This window comes from Pundamilia nyererei, unplaced genomic scaffold (genome assembly GCF_000239375.1).
Source record: "Pundamilia nyererei isolate P.nyererei 1_Seehausen unplaced genomic scaffold, PunNye1.0 scaffold00076, whole genome shotgun sequence".
NCBI classification, from domain to species: domain Eukaryota; kingdom Metazoa; phylum Chordata; class Actinopteri; order Cichliformes; family Cichlidae; genus Pundamilia; species Pundamilia nyererei.
Genome location: NW_005187477.1, coordinates 40,224 through 51,755, shown reverse-complemented (window position 1 = coordinate 51,755; position 11,532 = coordinate 40,224). Strand labels below are relative to the sequence as shown.

Below are 11,532 nucleotides of genomic sequence, written 5' to 3'. Positions count from 1 at the left end.
ATTTTTTAAATGTATTTTATGTTTAAATGCATAATATGTTTTTTTATGCAGATATAATGACTAGGAACTAATATTTCATGTGGACGGCAAAGACACGGCGGGCAGTTTAAACTACCGGATGTGACGTTTAGGACAAAGAAAAAAACAAAAACGTCCGTTTTTTGGGTTGGCATGGATTTCGGATAATAAACAGCACTTTAAGCGTCCTGCCTGGTAATTGCTTGTATAGTAAACACTTGTTTCAAGTTTAAGTTGTCCTACGGAACCTTTATGCCGGCGAACAAAGTGAAGCGTGCAAACATTAGCCGTCGCCGCTAGCTGAACCGCAACCTGCTGTTTGCTTTTTTGGGGGAAATGTCCGCCAGTGAAGTGCTCGAAAATGAAGAGAAAAGTGTCCAGATTAAGACCGAGTCCCAACGAAGAGGCTCGGATGATACGAGAGGAGCAGGAAAGGAGGAGAAAACTGCGGATACAGCAGGTAATAAGGCGGTGTTATGGCTTTCTGCTTCACTTTAGGTCCCTGATTTCCAGCACCTGTGGGATGTTTTCCGATGAAGCGCCAGTGCTTACTTGAACCCCAGTTTCTGTCTGATAAACACTATATTAAGGCTCATATGAGTTCATAATTTCAGGTTCCTCGCCTACATTAAATTTTACTTGCATGTGTAAAAGATCTGTCTTTTTGTGTGCGTACAGTCATTTTTTTGAAGTCTGATCGGTCTGTTCTGTCTCCGAAAGTTGCTTTGACACATGAATAAACAAAGGCAGACAGTTTCAGGGTATTCGCGTAGTATTTCTTTTAGCATGATGAAGCTGTAAAGTCTCGTATGTAACTAACCAGTGAAGGACCTAAAGTTCACAAAGTATTCTGCTGTAAAGTTTGCTGACACATTTTTATTTATTTATTTATTTTTTCAAATAAGATTAGATTTGCTGGTATTAGTGGCCAAGATTTATCTTTTGTATTGCATTGATTTTTTTTTTTGTTGACAGATGACGTGATGAAGAGAATTAAGTTGGTCATCACTGTAACCTACTGTCACTATGCCATGGGCATAGTTCTGCGTGATATATGCACACTGAGTGTGTGTTTTGTGTTGACACACAGGTGCGGGAGCAGCACCGGTACATTGCACAGCAGATCCGCCAAGATGTTGAGCAGAGGCGACAGTATGAGCTGCAACAACTTGAGCGGGAGCTGAGGAAGGAGTGGGAGCAACAGCAGAGGGAAAAGCTCCAGAGGCTGCAGAGGTTATACCAGGAGAGTCTCCAGCTGCTCGGCCAGGGGCACAGGAATGCAAAAGAAAACGTAAGGCTAAAATAGTTAAAATTAGAGACACTAAAACGGGGATTATGAAAGAATAAAAAGAATGTATGAAACCAAATTTTGAGCCACATCAGTGCAGTGTCCACAGGGTTTCTGTGGGTCATTAAAATGTCTGAAATTAGTTAGAAAATGTCTTAAACTTCCCGAGAAGATTCATCTGTTTAAGACAGTTAGATAAATCATGTAAAGCAAGCTTCATATAAATATACACAAATAATTATATATATTTGCTATTATTTTAATTATTTAATTTATAAAAATATTTTTTCAGTTGTCATGAATACTGAAATCCACAGATCAAAGTAACAGTGACAGTCCAAAATCCAAAGAAAAATATGTTGTCATCCTTTGGGGAAAAAACCTCCACCGAATACTTTTTGCTACGTTCTAGTTGTTGTGTATCCAACTAAGACATTTTGAGTGTATCATTGCACCAGCTGCTTGACCACATACTAATTTTTCACAACCGTAGTCTTTATTATATGGAAGTAATTGCAGGAGAGAGAGAGAGACATCCTGCATTTCCAATTCTCAACTGAAATTTTACAATGTGTCTTCTCAGTTGAAAGTGGACAAAAAAGTTTGGTATGTTTTATCATTTGTACATGAAAGGATAAGACCTGTGCATGAAACTATTTTTTTTAAAAGACTAGAACGGAAATCAGCAGTTAGTGATGTCATCCTATCGTGTCTGCAGAATGAAGGAGAAATGTCAACTTTTAATAAAAGTTCAATTTAAACTTTGGGGAAAAAACATAGAAGCTATTGAAAGACTGATTACGTTACTAAAAGTTTAAACTTTGAATGACTTTTGTCAAATAAATTATGTCCCCGAGCTAGAGCTCCAACTTAGGTTGGGTTTTTTCACTCTGTGAGAAAACAAAATATTAATGTTCAATCTGCTTAAGGAAGAAGCAGAGTAATAGTAGTCTAACGTGCTTCAGTCTTTTGCACTAGGACACTTTAGTAGTATTTGAATTGTTTAGAAAAGGCAGAATACACTGCACCATGTTGATATTTGATTCTTGTTAACCCTTGTCCATATGATATTTATTTTTTGTGGCTAAACTTGTTGTTCAAGGAACCCGACTTGGCAGCCATAGCTCAGAGGGAGGAGGAGAATCACGTCAAAGCAGAGGAGCGTTATCGAGAAGCGCTGAAGGAGCTCAAATCACAGAGGCTTAAAGACCATGAGAGGCAAAACCAGTGAGCGTCATCACAAGAATTTTCAGATGTTTATGTGTTTAAATTTAATCAGAATGAACTGATCATTAAACCTGTGGCTTCACTGTTCTGTAGAGTTGTCAATGCCAGGAAGAAGGCATTACTGGCAGAAAAGGAAAGATCAGCAAAGGTGGCTAGCCTTCCACTGCCTCTCCCAAACCCTGTTCAGGTGATCTTCCCAAACAGTGATAATAATTTCCTGAATGTTTCCAAATCCTGAATATCAAATGAAAGTAAAGCTAAATGAAAGTCAAGGTAACCTTGTCTTCTCTCCTTGAAGCAGAACATCAGTCCCAAAAAGCCACGTTTCGTAAGGAGATCGGATGTGAGTGCTTTCGCTACCACACATTACCACATGGCCAAGAGTACAGTGGACAGAGAGGTGGACATAAACCAGGTAAAACACCCTCTGATTTTTGTTTGTATTCACCAGCGCGATTTGTCAGAGTTATCTAATCGATCTGCCTAATCAGCCAAATGCCCGCGAGGAAGCTGAGCTACATGCGAAAAGACAGCAGGACTTGGAGACAGAGGAAATGAGGAGGAGAGAAGAGCAGCTGGAGAAGGCTCGTCTCAGAGGGAGGCAGGCTCTGAGGAAGGAACAGCTCATGCAGGTACAACTTGCCTGTTAACCTGGCGACTAATTAACCTAGTCACTTACATGCCAGAATAAAGAAATTCTTGTGGAGGTTGCACTTTCATTACATGTTTAAAAAATGTAGTACTTTAACATGTTTGATAGGCTTGCATTTAACTTGTTTAGCTGTAAGCAGAGATGAGAACTGTTTACTTTTTGGTCATATGAAGTGCCTGATCAGTGTTTAATGGCCTCCTTTAGGATCGTGAGCGTTTGTTGGTTGAACTGGAACACATGCAGCAGACAGATCTGCTCAGGAGGAGGCAGCAGGTGTCGCAGATGCCTCCTCAGATCTTCCAGCCTCTCTATAAGAGACAGGAAATGAGGGAAGACTTCCAGAGGGAGATGGAGTTCGCCTTTGAGGACATGTACACTGGAGAGAGGAGTAAGGACTCTTCATCGTGTATTTTGTAGCAAATACGGGTTTTCAGTATTCATACATGTTCTTAAAACCAGAGAAACAAAGTTGGCCAGAAATGGGCACTGAAGTTGCTCTGAAGCCTCTTTAAACTTTGTTAATTGTTACAGGGGTTAAAGGTGACCTGGTGGTCCAGCTGGCACCTGAGCCTCTTCCAGCCCATTCCACAACCAGCCAAGATCAAGAGCTGGATGTCACAGTGGATGAAATCACAACACCTGAAACAGAAAATGCACAACATGACACAGAGCAGGAACCTGGAAGCACTGAGCAGGAAACATCAGCTGAAGGTGACCAGAAGCACCAGATTTAAAAACTCAAGTCATTCTTGTGCAGTTTATAATAAGATCAGTTGTCAGATAATAGCTTACTGAAGTGTATTGTATGAATTATGTCAAATTCTGAGACAAATAAAAACCTTCTGGCCCAGAATGTAGCATGAATGTTGGAACCTTGATGTAAGTTCCTTGAGTCTTTCTTTGCTTGCAGTGGTTTCCCAGAAACCTGCTCCTCGACGGGCATTGAAGAGGCTCCTGGATCGTATCAGGAGCCAAAGGAACCAGTGGATTGACCACAGCAGTCGCAGCTCTGCTGCTGATTCCCCAACGATCATCCGAGATCAGATCCCAGAGCGCGACATGACGATCGAAACAGGCTCTCTAATCAGCGGAGGAAAAGACGAATGGACCCCCACCGAGCCCCAGGAGGCTGACCGGTCTCCACCAGGTAATCAGTGACTGTCATCAGCTGTAAGAACAATCTACATAAATATTAATAAAACTATTAATATTCTTTTAACAGTTTAAAAAAGTACAAATGTTTATTACAAGGTAATAATCTTGTGGATTTTTTTCTGAACTCAACCAGCATCAGAGAAAACGCCGCTGCCATCATCAGCTTCAGATACTCAGTTTCCTGCTGCTCTGGCCAATAGAATCCAAGAGTTTGAAGAAGAGCGAAAGAAACGGGTACGTGTTCATTTTAATTTCTGTGAGACTTTTCACTTAGATGGGAGGAGTTAATATTGAGAGTAAAAACCTTAAATGTCTGTACTCTGTGTCCCGTGATGGTTCGGAGCTTGTTTTTTAGTCCTGCAGTGATGGCACATTCACTGTCCGCTAAAATCCGAGCATGCCTGCAGGGAGCTCTGTAGTCAGATGGAGGCGGTGTACAAAGTATGCGAGACTACTGCTCTGTGCCCCCCTCTTGTTTGATTTTCTGTGCCCCCCTTCTCTATTCTGTCCCAGAATTTTGACACTGCAGCAGAGCATTGTTGATCGAACAGATCTTCTCTATATTGTAAGCACTTGTTTCATTGTTGTCCCAGTACTTCATCACCAGTTCACTGACTGGTTAGAACCAGGTTTTGCTGAGAAACTCATTGTGGGCTTGTTGTGAATTCCTGCTGGTGATTTTTGGAGAGGAGGTGATAAAGATTTTACCAGGGGCTAGCTTTGAATTAACAGTAACACACCTGATGCAGCTAAAATTTTATCTTCTAAACTAAAACGTAGCTCAAATCTGAGTTTGCATCTAGTAGCATCACTTTTTAAGCCTCTTTTTTTTTTTTTTTTCCTGCCCAGGAAGCGGAGCTTGAAAGGGAGAAGCAGCAGCAGATGTTTTTGCTGCAGGAGCTGGAAGAGCAGAAGGCCAAGCTGGAGCAGATGCTGCTTGAAGCTCAGCAGGAGAAAGAACGACTGAAGGCTGCCGTGACCCAGGAAGAAACCATTAACCAACCAGAAGTGCCAGTCCATGACCACGATGTCATCTCTATCACCCCTAATTTAGCCAATGAGGTAGGTCTCTAATCCAACTGTCAAACCTCCATTCAATTTTCCTGTTATCAGGTTTTTTTAATGGCTATTGAAAATTATATTTATTGGATTAATCTTGACATGCTCATAATAGCGAAGATGCAAAATATGTCATGGATGTTATACATGCGGTTAACATCTTCTGATGCTTAACCTCCTTGGGTCTAATATTACTTTAGTCTGAGAAACATGTTCAGTTGTTATTTGTTGTTTTTTGCTTAAAGTTGACCAACGTATTATGTATAATTTGCTCTTGCCTGATTTACAGTTCAAAATAATCTTCACATTATTGTATGTGTTTTCCCTCATGACATCCTGACTTTGAAGCAAGCTAGTTTAGCTCCTCCTCCTTTGAGCAATTCTTCTCATTGGCTGCCTCTCACAAACAGAAGGTTTGATTAACATGTAGGTGGAGCTTCTGTGCTCATAGCCCAGCTTAGAAGGGGATGGAGCTTAGATGGGATATTTTCCAGATAAGAAGAGAAAAATTAAGTTGAGAAAATAAATCTAACAGATTCACACACACTTGGGAGGGACTGGTCAAAAACTAGTAATGTGAACTGTGAAAATTCAAGGTTTTGTCCTCCACCATTGTCTTCTGTGAGGGGTTTTCCAGGCTGTATGAGTAATCCCTTCCTTTGTGTTTGATCTTCACAGGTAGTTCCTCCTGCAGATAAGGACGACCAAAGCAAAAGGATCAGAGAATACCAGCAGCGGTTGTTAGAGCAAAACAGGTGTGATGAATAAATCTGTTTGGGCCAGTTTGTGATTCTGAGTTTACATAACTTTAATGCCTTTGACCCTCCTGTTTTTGTTGTTGTTTTGATGTTTTTTTAATTTTAGAATCCACCAAAGAGTGAAAGTGGCTCGCCAGCGCCTGGAGGAATACCAACAAGCTCTACAGATTCGTTACAACATGACTGCCACTTCATTACTACCTCCTGTTGTGCCTCCAGGCCTTGCTCATCCACCTCCAAACAGTACACAGTGTGTTCGTCATCCAGGTCGTCTGCAAGCTGCGCCGGCTCCTCTCCACGCTCCTCTCCACGCTCCCTGGGCCCCTTTGCAGGCTCCTCTCCATCCCCTTCTGCAGACTCCCCATGCTCCTCTTGTGGCTCCTCTCCATCCTCCTCTTCATGCTCCTCTCCACCCCTCTCTGCAGACTCCCCGTGCTCCTCCCCGTGCTCCTCCCCGTGCTCCTCCCCATGCTCCTCCCCATGCTCCTCCCCAGGCTCCCCCCCAGGCTCCTCTCCAGGCTCCTCTCCAGGCTCCTCCCCAGGCTCCTCTCCAGGCTCATGCAGTGCGTGTGTATAATCATGAATTGCCACAAACCTCTGAGGATGTTTCCACAGAAGAATCTGACACATTAACGTCCCCTCCGAGCCTATCTGGTTTTAGTCTGGCTTCCAAACCGCTGCCAGATGATGTTGAATCTGACTCAGACAGTCTGAGATACCAGAGACTAAATGACACGTCTTGGCTGACTGACAGCATAATGGAGAAAGTAACAGAGCACCTTCCAGAGAGAATGAGACCGCTGTCAGTCACCAAAGAGAAGCTGCCTTGTAAACGATTCACAGAACATCACTCTAGCAGCATCCCAGTGCAGCCATCCTCTGAACCCATCAAGGTCATGAAATCGACTATCACAGAGGTTACAGCTCCACTTTCAGGTTATGCTCTGGCTGAGGCAGAGGCCTCTCGGAGCACTGGATCCCTGAGCGTTGGAGAGGACAACATGGAGAGACAAAGACAAGAGTTGCAGGAGGCCCAGAGGCGAGTACTAGAGCAGAGGGAGGCACTGATGCTGCAGCAAAGGCAACGAGAAGACGAGAGGCGGAGACAGGACTTGGAGATGGTGCAGATGAGGAGACAAAAGGAGACATTGCAAGCTCTGATTAATACCGATGCACAAGTAAGTGAAAGGACTGTTAAAGCTAGTTTTAAGAAAGGATTGCGTAGAAACAAAGACTGAAAAGCAGAGTGCCAAAAAACACCGTCAGCTTAAATGTTTAAGAGTGAAAGAACATGTGAGAAATGAACCATCCTGATGACTTTTTCTCACCTACAGCCAGTTTCTCGGCCTGATGGTGAAACAGTCGTTTCGGAGAACATTAATCAGAACCGCCTCCAGTTACTTGCATCCCTGCTCAAGGCCATAGAGGAGTCTAATGGAGGAACTTTATCACACCTAGAGGACCCTCAAGATCGCGACAGCTCCTCTGAACAACATCCATCCAACAGCAGTCAAACAGGTAGCTGACATGTTGAGAATGGAGATATTTTTGTCAAAATTATTTCTGGGACAATTGCACATGACTGAATGAAGTCAACAATAATAACGATCGTTCTTAAGTTAACAAGCACTATTACAAACCACTGATCTTTATTCCTTAAAGGGTTCGTACGGGTGCTTGAACTCCTTGAAAATACTTGAATTTTAATGTTGTCTTTTTCAAGGTTTGAAAAGTGCTTGAATTTTGGATGTGGTGCTTAAAAGTGCTTGAAAGTGTAACTGTATTTCATTCACAACAAATAACTATCTGATTGAATAGTTTTCTTATCAGATAGAGAAATAAAATGAGTCGCAAAATGTAAAAGCAAAATTTCCCTGCCTGGCTGCCTTGCGTCTGTTTCAACGTGTGACCCCGCCCCTCCCTCTAACAGTCGGGGATGAGTGCGCTAAGATACCTGTAGGTTGCTGTTGTAATGAGTGTTTGATGGAAAACGACAATGGCGGAGTTGGCGCTCTCCAGTCTCATGATAGGTCCTAGTAAATAATTTTCCAGTACGTGTACGTTACACATGCAATTTTTTAAAATTATGATTATTATTATTAGCTATCAAACTCGCTGGAGAAATGATTGAAATGCACTGAGAGTGATGCAGTGTGGCAGCGCTATTATGGAATATGCTGTGAACTTGGCTAACATTACTTGGCAGTAATGTGAGTTAATTTACTCAAGTGAAAGCTTTAAACATTAGCCTGATACATAACTAGCCAACTTAAGGCTTTCTGATTAACCCTCTGGGGTCGACGGAGTCTCCATTTCAACTTGGGTCGAACGTGCGGACTTCAAGCTGTATACCAGTTTTCTAAGGAGAGCGCCAGCAAACACGCTTTGCTTGTGAGTGAAAAAAGAAAAAGAAAAAAACACTCCTTCCCTATTGGTGGAAAAATGTACCATGTCGACCAATCAAAAAATGATATGGCAACATGTGGCATTTGATGGTTTGGGAAGAGGGGGAAGTTTTAGGAGTGACCGGCGAGAGAGAGAGTTTTGATACGTGAGAGATTTGTGACGTTTACCGTGTTTGGAGTCTCAAGTTAGTGTGTTGTCTTGTATAGTTATTGTGTAGTTGTTGTTTTGTGTGTTAGTTCTACTAGTTAATGTCACAGTTGCTGCAAAAAAACACTAAAGGCAGATTGCAGTGTAAACGCTGAGTGACACACCTGCTGTCAGACCTGCAGGTTTATCCCTGTGCTGTTCTCATCTGTATTATAGTGAACACAAACTATTTTTTGGAGTTGCATAAATAATTTGTGTGCCGCCTTATTTGACGCAGAGCACCTGATTGTTCTGTAAATAGTTTGAAATGGTTATATGAAAAACGCCTGAGCCTTGGCTGCATTTTTAGGTAAATAGTACCAAATAACTTTGTTTGCAAAACTTGTGCATATTTTTTAAAAATGTACAATTTCTATTTGCATTTCAAGTTATGAAAATGATTCCTTAAACATGCTTGTGGTTTTTACAGTCAAAAATATCACTTTCTACTCATATTTTAAATTATGTCTGAATTTAGTTCAATTGTGCTGAAATATAGGTGAAAGGGAAAGGTGAAATATAGAGGCCAAATCAAAAGTAGTCAAAAACGGCCAATTATACCCTGGACACCAGAGGGTTAAAGGCTAAAAGCAAAGTTGTCACCAAGTACTGTTTATATTTGTTTGTATTACTGCAGTTTTTTAAAGTATTAACTTGGTGCCTTTGGGTGAAATAATGGTAATATGAGGGAGTGATCCATATGGTCACAAAGAATAGCCACTTGTTTCTGTGCTACCAAAGTTCCCCGGCTTTCATTCAAAATGTGTTTATCGTCAGCTCCTACACATTAAACTACTTAAACATTATAAATGTCTTCAAGCTCACACTGAGGCCTGTGGGGCACAATCAGCCACTCAGACAGTTCACACATTTATGTGTATTTATATATGAATATTTCATACTTTAAGGCTGCCTGTTTATTTAAGGCAGATGAACAAAATACATTGGGATTGTACATAATAATATCACGGATGATAAATTCAATAGATTTTAAGTAGATGCTTGTGCATTCTTAAAGGCTTGAAAAGGGACCTTGAAAGTGCTTAAAAAGTGCTTGAATTTGACCCTGAAAAGGCGTATGAACCCTGTCCTTAATTAATGCAACGGAAATGTTGCTTTTGTTTGCCTTATGTTTCAAAACCTTCTGATTTTTCTCCTGTGCAGATTCAAGGCAGAATGTCAGATATTATAAAGCCCCCGTCAGTGTTTCACAGTCAGGTTCTCTTACTTTTTCCTTTAACAGTTTAATTTTGTCTTCTTTAAAAACAGAGATGAACAATTAATTACAAATCCTTAAATTTGTGTCTGGTGCTCAAAGAACATTTTGGGCACGAGAACGTTTTCCCAAAAGCGTTCTCCAGCTTTTCTGCAAAAGTAAAAGTGGAATCTTGTCTTGTCTATCTTCTTTAGAGTCCAGGACGGGACACTATATCTTCATCTTTAAATTCAGGCTTTGTGTTTTTTGAATGTTGTCATTGTTGTTTCTCAACTTTAAAACTGTCCTAATAAACCTGGGCTTCAATAAAAACAAGTACCTAGTCATGCAGTCTACTGTAATGGGATTACAGCAAGTCAGTTTGTGAAAATTCCTCTCCTAGATATTCCACAATCAATTGTAAGGGCTTTTATTGCAAAGTGGTAGTGTTTAGGGATAACATCAACTCAGTGTGAGCATGTAAAGTTGCAGAGCGAGGTCACTGGCATTAAAATGAAATGTAGAGTAATACATTGTTTTTAAAAATGAAACGGTACACTTTTTTTTTTTGTCCATATTTCTGACTGGTTGTTTCTCTTGTGCTTTAAAGTTCAGAGTGATGCTCCTGCCGGACCTGGCCTGACATCAGTCCTCCACTCAGGACACCTCCACCCTCCACGAGCAGCAAAGCCCCCTGTGACACGCCTCAGGCTGGGCTTCTTGGAGATGATGACTGAACAGCACGAGCTCAGTGCTATTCAAGAGGTGGAGACTCCGGTCGATGCCAGCCAACTCGCAGGTCTGCTCAGCTGCAGTAAGACGTGAATATCGGGCACTTTCATCTCCTGCATGTATAACACCGACTTATTTATTTGTTTTAGCTGTAGGCCCAGACAATGGTGTGACAGTTCCTTCACACATTGAACGCTGGGATCAGCAGGAGGAGTACGACTCCTCTATGGCTTCTGACAGGACTCTGCAGACAACCTCGGAGTTCAGCAGTGGACAGAAGATCTCTGAAAGATTATCCAGCTCAGGGACAAGTTCAGGGAGATCCAGCCTCTGGAGAGAGAGACTGCTACTGACAGAGGCAGGAGCATCTCCAGAATCCTCCATCTCTGGTGGGTAGAGAAGATTTAACATGGGGAAAAATGGTACCACTGAATTCAGGGAAATTAAAGATTTCTTGACGTGGAAACACTGTTTTCTAGATTCAGTCCCAAGAAAAAAGTCCCCCCTTTCCTCAGACTCTGGGAGAGGAGCAGATTTCTCTGGTCCTGCAGTGACGAGCTACAGATCCCCCACAGAGGTAACCAGTCCAGTGACAATTTTCCCAGTGTTCATATAGTGTTTATCACTGCTCTTTCCTCCCGTGGAAAGCTCATGTAGCCCATAGTGGGTTAGAAAGCTACAAGGGAAGGAGCAGTTTTAATATGCAGGAAGTAAATGTCAGTGCATATTAATACTGTTATGTATATTTTAATACCCTCTGAGGTTCACATGATGATGTGGATCAATGATGAAAAATAGCCAAATCTGAGTGCTTGGGCAGCATCTGCCTCAGCCTGTGATTATGTTTGAGAAGCTG

At 41.8% G+C, this 11,532-nt stretch overlaps 2 protein-coding genes across 5 annotated transcripts in view; both read left to right on the top strand.

Moving 5' to 3' along the window:
• Positions 1-34: 34 nt before the first annotated feature.
• Positions 35-6,845, top strand: LOC102210151 (centrosomal protein of 295 kDa-like). The gene is made up of 14 exons (XM_013911954.1): positions 35-478; positions 1,109-1,309; positions 2,409-2,533; positions 2,627-2,720; positions 2,832-2,948; positions 3,025-3,165; positions 3,390-3,573; positions 3,717-3,896; positions 4,096-4,332; positions 4,474-4,574; positions 5,190-5,402; positions 6,078-6,154; positions 6,264-6,720; positions 6,819-6,845. The coding sequence occupies exons 1-14, from the start codon at positions 380-382 to the stop codon at positions 6,843-6,845; spliced, it is 2,253 nt and encodes a 750-aa protein (XP_013767408.1). The 5' UTR covers positions 35-379.
• LOC106455913 (centrosomal protein of 295 kDa-like) overlaps positions 6,664-11,532 on the top strand; it is a 13,381-nt gene continuing 8,512 nt past the window's right edge. For all 4 annotated transcript variants that reach the window (XM_013911973.1, XM_013911974.1, XM_013911972.1 and 1 more), the window contains exons 1-5: positions 6,664-7,335; positions 7,492-7,675; positions 10,555-10,743; positions 10,826-11,065; positions 11,156-11,253. In XM_013911973.1, the coding sequence (XP_013767427.1) occupies positions 6,916-7,335; positions 7,492-7,675; positions 10,555-10,743; positions 10,826-11,065; positions 11,156-11,253 (1,131 nt within the window). In that variant the 5' untranslated portion in view covers positions 6,664-6,915. The remainder of the gene's footprint in view (positions 7,336-7,491; positions 7,676-10,554; positions 10,744-10,825; positions 11,066-11,155; positions 11,254-11,532) is intronic.

Coding starts and splice junctions, on each gene's coding strand:
- LOC102210151 (XM_013911954.1), top strand. CDS start 380: ATGAAGAGAAAAGTGTCCAGATTAAGACCGAGTCCCAACGAAGAGGCT. Junction 1,310..2,408: donor ACAGGAATGCAAAAGAAAAC/GTAAGGCTAAAA, acceptor TTGTTGTTCAAG/GAACCCGACTTGGCAGCCAT. Junction 3,897..4,095: donor GCAGGAAACATCAGCTGAAG/GTGACCAGAAGC, acceptor CTTTGCTTGCAG/TGGTTTCCCAGAAACCTGCT.